General features: G+C 42.5%; 1 protein-coding gene and 1 pseudogene across 1 annotated transcript; one reads left to right on the forward strand and one right to left on the reverse strand.

The window, feature by feature from the left end:
• Positions 1-5264: 5264 nt before the first annotated feature.
• On the reverse strand, positions 5265-7624 carry LOC122890352 (acyl-CoA-binding domain-containing protein 7-like). Its single transcript, XM_044225986.1, has 4 exons — positions 7610-7624; positions 6232-6349; positions 6008-6070; positions 5265-5921 (listed from the first exon to the last, which is right to left on the reverse strand). Exons 1-4 carry the CDS (start codon positions 7622-7624, stop codon positions 5848-5850), a joined length of 270 nt encoding a protein of 89 aa, XP_044081921.1. The 3' UTR covers positions 5265-5847.
• A 416-nt stretch (positions 7625-8040) lies between these two features.
• On the forward strand, positions 8041-9181 carry LOC122890353 (annotated as a pseudogene).
• The last annotated feature ends 3272 nt before the right edge of the window (positions 9182-12453 follow it).

Below are 12453 nucleotides of genomic sequence, written 5' to 3' on the forward strand. Positions count from 1 at the left end.
GGGTGAATCCCAGCTGATCATGGTGGATAATCTTTTTAATGTGCTGTTGGATCCTGTTGGCTAGGATCTTGTTGAGAATCTTAGCATCCATATTCATCAGTGATATTGGTCAGAAATTCTCCTTTTTGGTAGGGTCCTTGCCTGGTTTGGGGACCAGGGTATTGCTGGCTTCATAGAAAGAGTCGGGAAGTTTTCCTTCTGCTTCAATGTTTTGAAACAGCTTCAGGAGGATAGGTGTTATTTCATCTTGGAAGGTTTGGTAGAATTCCCCAGGGAATACGTCAGGTCCTGGGCTCTTGTTTTTTGGGAGGTTTTTGATCACTGCTTCAATCTCGTTATTAGATATCGGTCTATTCAGGTTGTCGATTTCTTCCTGGTTCAATTTTGGTAGTTTATATTTTTCCAGGAATGCATCCATTTCATCTAGGTGGCTAAGCTTATTGGCATATAACTGTTCGTAATAACTTCTGATGATTGTTTCCACTTCCTTGGGGTTAGTTGTGATCTCTCCCTTTTCATTCATAATTTTATGAATTTGGGATTTCTCTCTTTTCTTTCGGATTAGTGTAGCCAGTGGCTTATCGATCTTATTGATTCTTTCAAAAAACCAGGTTCAAGTTTCATTGATACGTTCTACTGTATCTCTGGTTTCTCCCTCATTGATCTCCGGTCTAATCTTGATGATTTCCCTTCTTATGTGTGGAGTTGGTTTGATTTGTTGTTGATTCTCCAGTTCTTTAAGGTGTAGAGACAGCTGGTGTGTTCTGGATTTTTCAATTTTTTTGAGCAAGGCTTGGATGGTTATATATTTTCCCCATAGGACCGCCTTTGCTGTATCCCATAGGTTTTGGACCGAAGTGTCTTCATTCTCATTGGTTTCCATGAATTGTTTCAGTTCTTCTTTGATCTCCTGGTTGATCCAAGCATTCTTAAGCAAGGCGGACTTTAGCTTCCAGGTGTTTGAGTTCCGTCGGAACATTTCCTTGTGATTGAGCTCCAGTTTCAAAGCATTGTGATCTGAGAATATGCAGGGAATAATCTCAGTCTTTTGGTATCGGCTGAGTCCTGATTTGTGACCCAGTATGTGGTCTATTCTGGAGAAGGTTCCGTGTGCACTTGAGAAGAATGAGTATTCTGCTGTTTTAGGGTGGAATGTTCTGTATATATCTATGAGTTCCATCTGGTCCAATGTGTCATTCAATGCTCATGTTTTTTTATTGATTTTCTGCTTCGATGATCTGTCTAATTCTGAAAGAGGCATGTTAAGATCTCCTACGATTAGTGTATTCATATCAATATGACTCTTTATCTTGATTAACAGTTTTCTTAAGTAATTGGCTGCTCCCATATTGGGAGCATAGATATTTACAATTGTTAGATCATCTTGGTGGATAGTCCCTTCAAGGATTATGTAGTGTCCTTCTCTATTTCTGACTACAGTCTTTAGTTTGAAGTCTAATTTATCTGATATGAGAATCGCTACCCCAGCCTTCTTTTGAGTCCCATTGGCATGAAAGATGCTTCTCCACCCCTTCACTTTCAGTCTGCGTGTATCTTTAGGTTCAAAATGGGTCTCTTGTAGACAGCATATGGATGGGTCCTGTCGTTTTATCCAATCTGCAACCCTGTGCCGTTTTATGGGTGCATTTAGGCCATTCACATTGAGAGTGATTATTGATAGATACGTTTTTATTGACATCGAGTTACCTTTGAAGTCTTTCTTTCTGTAGACTGTCTCTGTATTTCTGTTCAATGCTATTCTTGGGATTTTTCCTCTTTTATAGAACCCCCCTTAAAATTTCTGCAGTATCGGCTTGGTGGTTGCATAGTCTTTTAAGCCTTGCCGGTCTTTGAAACTCTTTATCTCTCCATCCATTTTGAATGTCAGTCTTGCTGGATAAAGTATTCTTGGCTGCATGTTCTTCTCATTTAGTGCCCTGAATATATCTTGCCAGCCTCTTCTGGCTTGCCAGGTCTCTGTGGACAGGTCTGACGTTATTCTGATGGGCTTCCCTCTGTAAGTAAGGAACCTCTTTGCCCTGGCGGCTTTCAAGAGACTATACCTACAATTATAATTCCTCAATTTGACTATCAGGTGCCGTGATGTTTTTTTGGAGTGTATAATCTTGGGTGGAGACCGTTCAGCCCCTAGTACATGAACTCTGGTTTCATCCGCGAGATTCGGCAAATTTTCATGAAGGACTTGTTCCACGATATCTTCTAGACTTCTTTCTTTCTCCTCCCCTTCAGGAATTCCAATAATTCTGACATTGGAACGCTTCATGGCATCATTTATTTCCCTGATTCTGCTTTCCTCGGATCTAAGCTGTTTGTTCCAGGCTTCCTCCTGATCCTTTCTCTCTATCTGTTTGTCTTCCAGATCACTAATTCTATCTTCTGTCTCAGTTACCCTAGCTTTGAGAGAGTTTAGATTGGATTGGAACTCATTGAGAGCATTGTGTTCTTCCTCCCTGGTAGCTTTAAGCTCCGCCCTAACATTGTGAACATCCTGTCTGGTCGCTTTCAGTTCGGCCCTAATCAATTCTGTTTGGTCATCCATGGCTTTCTCCAACCTAGCTATTGCCTCGATAATTGTTAGCCTGAATTCTCTTTCCGTCATATTGTCTATGTTGATAGCCATTAGCTCTGTTGCAGAAGGTCCATCCTCTGTATTTTTCTTCTGTTGGGCATTCCTCCTCCTAGTCTTTTTGGTGGGAGAAAACTGAACAGATGTAGCTGGATGTATCAACTCTGGGTCAGTCAAGGTGCACCCTGGAACACTTCCTGATCTCCGTCTCAGAGAGAAGCCTCAGTCTGGGTGCAAAAGCTGAGTAAAGTCCCCCTTGGATGCTGGCAGTGCAGGTTCCAAGTTAAAGACCCTGGGGGCGCAGGATCTTTTGCTCTTCCCCAAAGCCAAAGCAGTGGTGGCTGTCTGGGAGCTCCTGACCACCAGAGAGGTTCCAAGCAGTGATCGCACACTGAGATTTTGCCGCCGGCCCGGGCTTGGAGTGCCCAGCTTGCGCGCACCTCTTTTCAGAGGCGGCTGTGGGTCGGGCGCGCGTCTGGGGCACTGAGAACGGGGCGCTGGTCCATAAGCCAGAGGCTGGGCTTTTGCGCGCCTCTGTGCGGGAAGAGTTTTGCATGCACGCGCGGCTTAGACTTTGAAACAATGGCGCGGGTCAAGAAGCGCCCCCGGGCCTTAGAAACCCAGGAGAGCTGGAGGGACGTGCGCGCGCATCTCAAGCTTTGTGGTAGGGCTAGCGCGCGTTCCCCAGACCGGCGCAGCTCTCGTCCCCTCACAGGAGCCGGAACCCATGCGCTCTGGGGTGCCCTGAAAGCTTAGGGACCAGGAGCTTGTTTCTCCGCCCCACTCTCTCTGCCTTCCCCCTAGGGAGGCCGTCTGGGACCGGGGACTTAAGCCCTGTCCCTAGCCGCATTTCCACAATTTCCCCCCGCGATTCTTTGCTCTTTTGGAGTGCTTTCAACCAGTCTCCAAGTTAATGCTGGTCCCCAGACGCAGGGCACTCTCGCTCGTATTGGGGTATTACTTTCGCACTGGTCGCCTCTGGTGGCTCCCTCCCCCTTTTGTTTATCTTCTGATATCAGTCCGCTGTTCCCATTCCGCTTTACCTGCTCACTGGCGTCTTCTGCCCCTGTAGAGATCCAGACGTGTATAATTCTGATCTCAGGCTGATTTCATGGGTGATCAGAGTTCTTTGGTAGTCAATCAGCTCACTTTGGGGTACCAGCTGAAAAGATGCCTCTTCCTAGTACCCCGCCATCTTGTCCCCCCCCTATATTGTTAAATTTTAAATCATCCAATTGTTTATGGTCACATAATATGGGTTCATGTTTGTGTTAAGATTTTAAAATCATATTCACATAATCTTAATAAGTAAGATTGAGCAAAATGCGTAAGGGAGATGTTCTGCAGAATTTATCATTCCTTTCTAACAAAGGGCAAGTCAAAAGAATTCATTGTGGAAGGGGTTAGGATTCATGCAAATGACTTGGGCTATAAATAGGCTGAAGTAAATTATGATACATGTTTAGTACCTGCTATGGCTTACCCTTTGGTGTGACACCATTTCCAGCGCTCCCTTATGGAAGGATTGGCACAAAAATAATTTGATTTTGATTATTCAATTGAAAAGTTTTTAGTTAATATGGTCCACAATGGGAATCACATGATGTAGCCAATGCCAGGCTTTTGGCCTGGGCCTCCTCACCTGCCTCTCTACCTGGTAGAGGTGAGGTCCATTTGGGAAGAGTTCTGAGAGTTTCCAAGCCCTCCATTGGAAGGAGCAGCCCTGTCATTGCTGATGTCTCCCTTTTCTTGCATTTGGATGTTGACTTCATCATGGCAGACTCCAGATAATCTTCAGGTAAGACTTCATAGTTATGAGAACCTTCTTTACTTTCTAAAATTTTCCAGAATAGGAATCAAGCTAGATTTGTTTTTCATGAAACTTTTTATTTGGAGATAACTATAGATTCACATTTTGTTGTCAGAAATAATACAGAACTACCCAGTTTCCCCCAATGGTAATTTGTGCAAAACCCCAGTGTAATGTTACAGCCAGATGTTCCCAGTGACACAGTCAAGCGACAGAACATCCCATCCACACAGGATCCCTCCTGCTACTCTTTCAAGTCACTCCTACCTCCCTATTCTGTCCTCTGTGGTAATCACTATTCTGTTCTCTATGTCTGTAACTTTGCCATTTCAAGAAAGTTACATAAATTATCCTGCACAACGTTTTTGGGACTGGCTTTTTTCACACAGAATAATTCCCTGGAAATTCATCTAGTCAATCTAGATAATTTTTTTAAGTCACATGAAATCAATCTATTCCTCATTGGTCATAGCATACCAAACCCCAACCCTTATCCAGGGAGTAGAAGTACACTGTTTTTTAGGATATTTACCCTATCCGATCTCAAACAGATTTTAGACATGCTAAAACAAGACTGTGTTCTTTCAGGGAACCTGTGTGCAGCAAGAAAGACTGAGGACTAGGCCACTATGATATTCCAGACTCTGCATTTTCACTCTGATAAAACTGAATGTAAGAGGCACAGTAGTTGAACGTTTTATTGTCATTAGATACTACATTTGATTTTTCTGTCTTAAATGTAAAAATTTAAAGAAAAATAATGGGTGGATGGCTTTTTTCTTTCTTTGAATAGTCATGGACTCATAAGTTTATTTTTTTAAAAATTTTAGTTTATTTGTTGTTAGGTTTTATATAATATGCTTTAAATTGAAGGTAGGATCATTAAAGTTACCTCAATTATCAATCCTCATTACCTCAAGAATCATTCAATTCTTACAACCCTGTGAGACTGATTTTTCCCTCTACTCTATAGATGAGGTTTAGCAAGCTTAAGTAATTTGTTTCTGGTCACCTAGTAAAGAATTACAGAGTATGGAATCAAACCAGGTATGTTTATGATTTCCAAGTCCCCAATTCAGTGAGAATCCCAGAGCTACACGTACAACAAAGGAAGAAACTTGTTATTGGTTCTTAGTAAACTGTTTTGATCACATACCAATAATAATAACTCAGTGTAGGAAAACAGATAAGCCAAAAAATATTGTTAATGTTTGTGTGACATACAACCAAAGCAATACTTTTTTTTAAAAAAAGAACTTTTAAAATCATCTGGTTTTAGCAAGTAAAACTTCATTAAGTAGTTTCAGCATACCTCTAATTAAGGGTTACAATTCATGTTAATATCAAACATATTCGTGACATGTAGAGTTAACAGTGCATTTCTTCCCTAGATATAGGACGTGATAGCATTATGAAGACCTCAAAAGAAAAACCTTCTCATAGCTGAACTTTAAATTTCATATTTTTCTATCAGCTCTTTTGCTTTAGATATATAGGCACTCATGGCATCTTCCTTCGACTGCCCTAGAAAGACACAAAACAGATTATCTTACGGACTGATGTATTGGGAAATTAAGAAAGCTTACTTCACTTATTTAAGAATTAACAACCTTTTTGGAAGTTCCACGCTTCCCATTTAGCCTTGCCTTTTAAATCTAGCATTCCTGGATACTCTGCCAAAAGAAGAATAGATATATTTTCAAGTTTACTTTTTACTCACTGCTTCTATAAACATTGCTCAAATGAAATGTATTATTTTTTTAAATATGATATATATACACACACATATATACATATATACACACACATACACACACACACACATATACAATACCAATATTAATGTCTCCAACTATAGATTGTTTGTCGATCACATAGAGTTCTTTCAGTTCTTCATCATCTCGTCTTGTTTTCAGCTTCCTCACATCTTTTGTGATCCTATCAAAGTCAGCCTAGAACACAAAAGGAAGAAAAGGCCAATAGTGCCTTCATTAACTTTCAGCAGGCTTATCTATTTTGCAGGTATTTTACCACCAGACAGTAGGAACTTAAAAAGAAAGAGGAAGGTTTCAAACAGAGCTATTACTGGTCCAGTTCTTCCAGTATTATCCTAATTTATTTTAATTTATGGATCCCTCTCCTGGTACTTACCTGATATTCAGACAAGATATGGAGAACCACGTAAAACCGTTACTAGTGAAAAATTCCTTTTTTTTTTTTTTCTTTAAAGTAGGTTCCATGCTGAGCATGGAGCCCAGTGCAGGGCTTGAGCCCACAACCCTGAGATCAAGAACTGGGCTGAGATCAAGAGCTGGATGCTTAACTGACTGAGCCACCCAGGTGCCATAATATTGAAAATTCTTAATTTTTTAAAAAAATTTAAATTTTATTTAGTAATTTAAATTAAATTTTAATACAATTTAAATTTTTAAAAATTTTCAGAAAATTTTAAAAACTAAAAAAGACATAAATAAATGAAAAATACTCTGTGCTCATGGACTGGAAGAAATATTATTGATTAAATGTCAATACTATCAAAAGCAATATACAGAGTCATGGCAATGAATGCTTATCAACATTCCAATGGCACATTTTACAGAAGTCAAGAAAACAACTTTAAAGTTCATACAGAACCACAAAAGACCCTGAACAAACAAAATATTTTTTTTAAGGTTTTATTTATTTATTTGACAGAGAGAGAGATCACAAGTCCGCAGAGAGGCAGGCAGAGAGAGAAGGGGAAGCAGGCTCCCCACTGAGCAGAGAGCCCAATGCAGGCCTTGATCCCAGGACCCTGAGATCATGACCTGAGCTGAAGGCAGAAGCTTAACCCACTAAGCTACCCAGGCACCCCCAAACAGAACAATCTTGAGAAAAGATAAAAAAGCTGGAGTCATGACATGTCCTGATTTCCAGCTATATGACAAAGCTATAGTAATCAAAAGGGTATGGTATTGGCCTAAAAACAAATGGATGAATGAAACAGAATAGATAGCCCAGAAATAAAAGCATGCATATATGGTCGATTAATTTATGACAAAGGAGCCAAGAACATAGAATGTGGAAAGGTGAGTCTCCTCAACAAATGGTATGTGACAACCTGACAGCCACATACAAAAGACTGAAACTGGACCACTGTCTGACACCATGCACAAAAACCAACTCAAATGATTTAATGTCAGGTCAAGTAAGACCTTTTGTTTAGATCTTACTTGAATGTAAGACATAAGTCCACAAAACTCTTCAACAGAAAACAGAGGGGGTTAAAGAAAGAAAGAAAGAGAGAGAGAAAACAGAGTGGGTAAACTCCTGGACACTGGTCTGAGCAATGATTGTTTGGATCTGACACCAAGAGCAAAGGCAACAAAACAAAAACAAAAATAAAACCGTGAGACTCCATTAAACTAGAAAGCTTCTGTACTGTAAAGAAAACCATCAACAAAATGAAAAGGCAACCTATGGAATGGGAGAAAATATTTGCAAATCATTTATCTTTAAAAAGAAGTGGTTAATATCCTAAATATATAAAGAGCTTACACTACTCAATAGCAAAGAGAAAAATTCAATTAAAAATGGGCAAAGGAGCGAAATAGACATTTTTCCAAAGACATACAAATGGAGGTGATCTGATGCTGCATGGGTCATGGTGCAGCTCCAGCCTTGTAAATCCCACACCCCTGCATCAATGATGGTGGAGGAGGGCCAGCATGCCTGGGGTGGGGGAGGAAGGCAGAGAACAACAGGGAGGGGAGGGAGGAGGTAGGGGGAGAAGGCAAGGGGAACACCACCTGGGGGAGGTGGAGGGGGCACAGTGCCACCTGTGGGGAGGCCTTGTGCCTGGGTGGGCCTTGCCTGGGCAGGGTTGGGGAGGTACAGGGAAGAGAAGGCAGAGCACCGCCTGTTGGTCCAGCAGCCTAGTAAAGCCTGTTGGGGAGGAGCTGACTGATCAGCACCCAGGAAGAAGCACAAAGGGGAGGAACAGGTTGGAGATAAAGCACTCCTGAAGAAGATGAGCTGTTTATCCAACAAAAAAACTTCCAGATTAGACTCTTGAGACATTAACTACAGCTGGACAGACTAACATAAGGACATCATCAGAAAAGTTGAAAGAAATTCATTTGCAGAAGAAAAACAAAGGATGTGAAAAGGAAGTGATTCCAAGAAAGCTGAAAAAGTACAAAAAGTACAGTCTATGGGCCAGATTAAAAGCCACTTGGCTCTAAGGCTAGAAGATCAAGATTTGAGAGATTCAAGGCAATAAGCAGCAAAAGGCTTTAGAGAATTGTTTACATGGTCCCAGAACCAACAAAACTACTATAAATAAGGTCCTGTGCCTTGAAAATCTTGAAAATAAGAGGTTACCAGGGAAAAGGGCCACCACCCAGTTTCTGAGTAATCCGTGGGGAGCCCAGAAAAAAACAAAACGCCAAGAGGTTGAAAAACAGTGGCTGGTCAGAAACATGAAAACTTCTAAGAAGTAATCCAAGCTAAATGAGAAATGAAAACATGTATGTTTTCAAACGTGTATGAGCTTATTCAGTATAAAGAACTAGTTTTTCTGAAAAAAATCCAATAAATCATTTATAAATTTAAATAATTAAATAAATAAAGACATACAAATGCCATGTGATTCAGTAATCCCACCTCTGGGTATATACCCAAAAGAAGCAAAATCCCTATATCACAGTGATGCTGCCCCCCACCCTCCACAACCCCGTGTTCACTGCATCATTGTTTACAACAGTTAAGACATGGTATTACAACCTAAGTGGATGGATGGATGGACACACACACACACACACACACACACATAATGGAATATTGTTCAGTCATAAAAATGAAGGTGATCCTGCTATTTGCAGCAACATGGATGGACCTTGGGAGCATTATGTGAGATGCGTGAGTCACAGAGACAAATACTGTAGGACCTCACTTACATGTGGAATCTTAAATAACTAAACTTAAAAAACAGAGGACAGATTGGCAGTTGCAAGGGGGAGGTGAAGGGTGAGGGAAGTGGGTGAATGTGGTCAAAAGGTGGAGAAAACAAATCTATCAAGAGAAATTTCAATATATGTTTTTTTTTTTTATTTTTTTTAAGATTTATTGATTTATTTGGGAGAGAATACCAAGCAGACACCCCGTGGAGCGTGGAGCCCAACGAGGGGCTGGATTGCACAACCTGGAGATCCCACAACCTGAGCAGAAACCAAGTCAGATGCTCAACTGACTGAGCCACCCAGGCAACCACATCACAGTCTAAGAAGGGGGAAGGTTTGGATTTGAACCTGGAAGACTCTGGAGTATGTGCCTTTAGTCACCATAACATACTTCTTGAAGAATCCTTAAAGGTGGGGGGGGTTGTCCATGGGGGACTGAGTGGGTAAAGACTCCAACTTTTGATTTTGGCTCAGGTAGTGATCTCAGGGTCCTGGGACCCAGCCCCATCTGGGACTCGTGCTGGGTGTAGAGCCTACTTGAAGATTCTCTCTCTCTGTTCCTCCCCCTTCAACCTCTAAAATAAACTTAAATCTTAAAAAAAAAAGGAAGCCTTATTCCGTGAAATTGTATCCAGATATTTTTTTTAAAATTTTATTTTAGAAGATTTAATGATGAAAAAATGTTCCTAATATAGTCACAGGTACAGGAATAAAACTGTATATACATGAGTATAATTTAATCAGGGTGCGTTTATATATACACACATATGCACATGTGTGTACATACGCATGCACATGCAAGTACATACAAGCACACACACACACACACACATTTTTCACAGTACAAGAATGTAATCCCTCATGTTAGCAGTGGTTATCACCTGCGTGAAGGAATTCCTAATAGTTTTCACTTATTTTATATTTGCTCTTTCCCCAAATTTCCCACCCTGAACATGTAATTTTTCGCATATCGGCAAAACTACTATTTTGTAGTTTTACAGATCTCTGCTGTTCAGAAAAACACTCGGTCTCACCAAGGAGCGAGGGGGCGCGGGTGGGGCCCCAGCCACCCTCGCCTCCCTTTTGCAGAAGGAAGGGGCAGGCGGAGCAGGGCCGCCTGGTCCCCCGGGAGCAAGCCGGCCTCCGCCCTCCCGGGGGCAGCTCTTACTTCGCGAGTAACAGATCCCCGGGGTTCGCAAGTGTTTCTATGGGGAGCCCCAGGTCGCCGTCAACAGATGGCACAGGTGTGGTCCCCACTGCAATAAGCGGGCGCTCTCGATGGCGGTGGGAGTGTCCCCGGGGTCACTCCGTACAACTCCCGGTGGTGGCGGGGGGGGGTGGGGGGACTCGGGGAGCGAGGACCGCAGGCGACAGCTGTCCCAAGCTCCAGTTCTGACTCGCCCGCCACCCATGGGCGTCTCGCCTGCCCCATGCCCACTCAAGCTCTTCCCATTGAGGACGAAGCCCGCTCGTGGGGCTTCCGCACCCTTCGACTCACCTGCAAAGACATGGTGACACCCACTCAGCTACTGCCGCACTCCTGAGGCGCGGGTTCCGGAGCCCTGAGGCGGGCGTCCTTAAATGGAAGCGCGCCTCCGCCCGCCGTCTCCTACTGGCTGCGCTGTGGGCCCAGCCTGCTCCCATTGGCCACCAGTTCTGGGGGGCGGGGATAAGCGGTGAGTGGCACCTGCCCTGTCCCCAGCACCTGCCTGCGTGTCCCAAGCCGCGTAGAGGGTTGTCTGCAGCCAGCACCGCTGCAACGGGGAAAGCTAGGAGCAGGGAATTTAAATGAATTCCTCTCTGCTCTTGGCTCCTTCCCCAGTAAGAGGTCCTTTGCAGGAAATCCACAGAAATCTCCCTAGGGCACGGATCTCAGTGGGGATTCCTTTTTGTATTTATATCCCTCTGCCCTCTCCTTGATTCCTAGAAACATGGATGGCAGGTTTTTGAGACCTCTCAAGTCTCCTCTCGTACTTCTAGGCACACTTAATCAGAAGTGAAAAAGGCATATTCTCTTTAAAAAGCAAAAACACACCCTGAACACGCGCTGCAACCACTCTGACGGGTTCTCGGTTATTGTAAAGACACAGAAGTGCGCACTATTCAATCTGACCCCATTCTCCGGGGCAACAAATCCAGTGTCCCTGAAAGTCTGCTCAAACACAGAAGGGGGTTGTGGTGCATAGTTGATTAAGTTCTCAAAGAACTGGAACAGCATTTTCTGATCAAAGGAGTTCATTTCCGACTCTTTCAAGAAAACTTCTTGGAGCGAAATGACTGGAAGACCTGACAAATCAGGGTTTAGAGAGTTACTAATCAGAAACGTCTAACATATAACAACGCATGTGGTGGAGAAGAAAGGCTCTCAAACATTTTAGCTTGGTTTTGCATAGAACTACATTTTAAAAATATTTGCTTGGGGTGCCTGTGTGGCTCAGTTGGCTAAGAATCTGCCTTCAGCTCAGGTCATGATCCCAGAGTCCTGGGATGGAGTCCCACATAGAGGGTCCCTGCTCGGTGGGGAGTCTGTGTCTCCTGGTCCCCCTTGCTTGTGTTCTCTCTTTCTTTCTCTCAGATAAATAAACACAATTTTTTAAAAATATATTTGCTTTACCTTTTCACGCAAATCCTTTGGTTTTTTAAATTTTCTCCTCCAAAATACTTTCATGGTGTAATCAATGAATTTCCAAGTAAAAGACAGAAAGCGAATGTTAGCAAAACGTACTGGCCAGCATTTTTTGGTTTTTCATTTTTAAATTTGCAGCTGATGGGACAGACACTGTGGGGGTACAAAGGCAAATGGCAACTTCAGAACAGCGAGTGCTTTCTCTGCTGAGGAAGCCCTAGCAGTGTTTCAGTAGGGAAATACTCGGAGTGAACTCCAGTATCTGTCTGTGTCTAGAGCTTGTCTAGGCCTTGTAGTCATTATAAGAAATCAGGAAAAGGGAAAAGGGAAGTCACACTGTGCTCTGTTTTATTTTCTGTCTAGAATGTTCTTCTCAGAACTCTTTTAAAGCATGTTCTTCTCTTGAGTTGCCCTCCTATGAACAGAAGCTAGAACCATGATGTCTTGTTCTGCAGAACAAAAAGAAAGAAAAGACAATGGAAATATTGAC

Source organism: Neovison vison, chromosome 11 (assembly GCF_020171115.1).
Source record: "Neovison vison isolate M4711 chromosome 11, ASM_NN_V1, whole genome shotgun sequence".
NCBI classification, from domain to species: Eukaryota; Metazoa; Chordata; class Mammalia; order Carnivora; family Mustelidae; genus Neogale; species Neogale vison.

Bases quoted from the DNA above. Each gene is read 5' to 3' on its own strand.
- LOC122890352 (XM_044225986.1), bottom strand. The intron at 6,071-6,231 runs GTATTGTATATG...TTCTTTTGGCAG, and splicing joins AGTTGGAGACATTAATATTG to AGTATCCAGGAATGCTAGAT. The intron at 5,922-6,007 runs GTTGTTAATTCT...GTGTCTTTCTAG, and splicing joins AGCGTGGAACTTCCAAAAAG to GGCAGTCGAAGGAAGATGCC.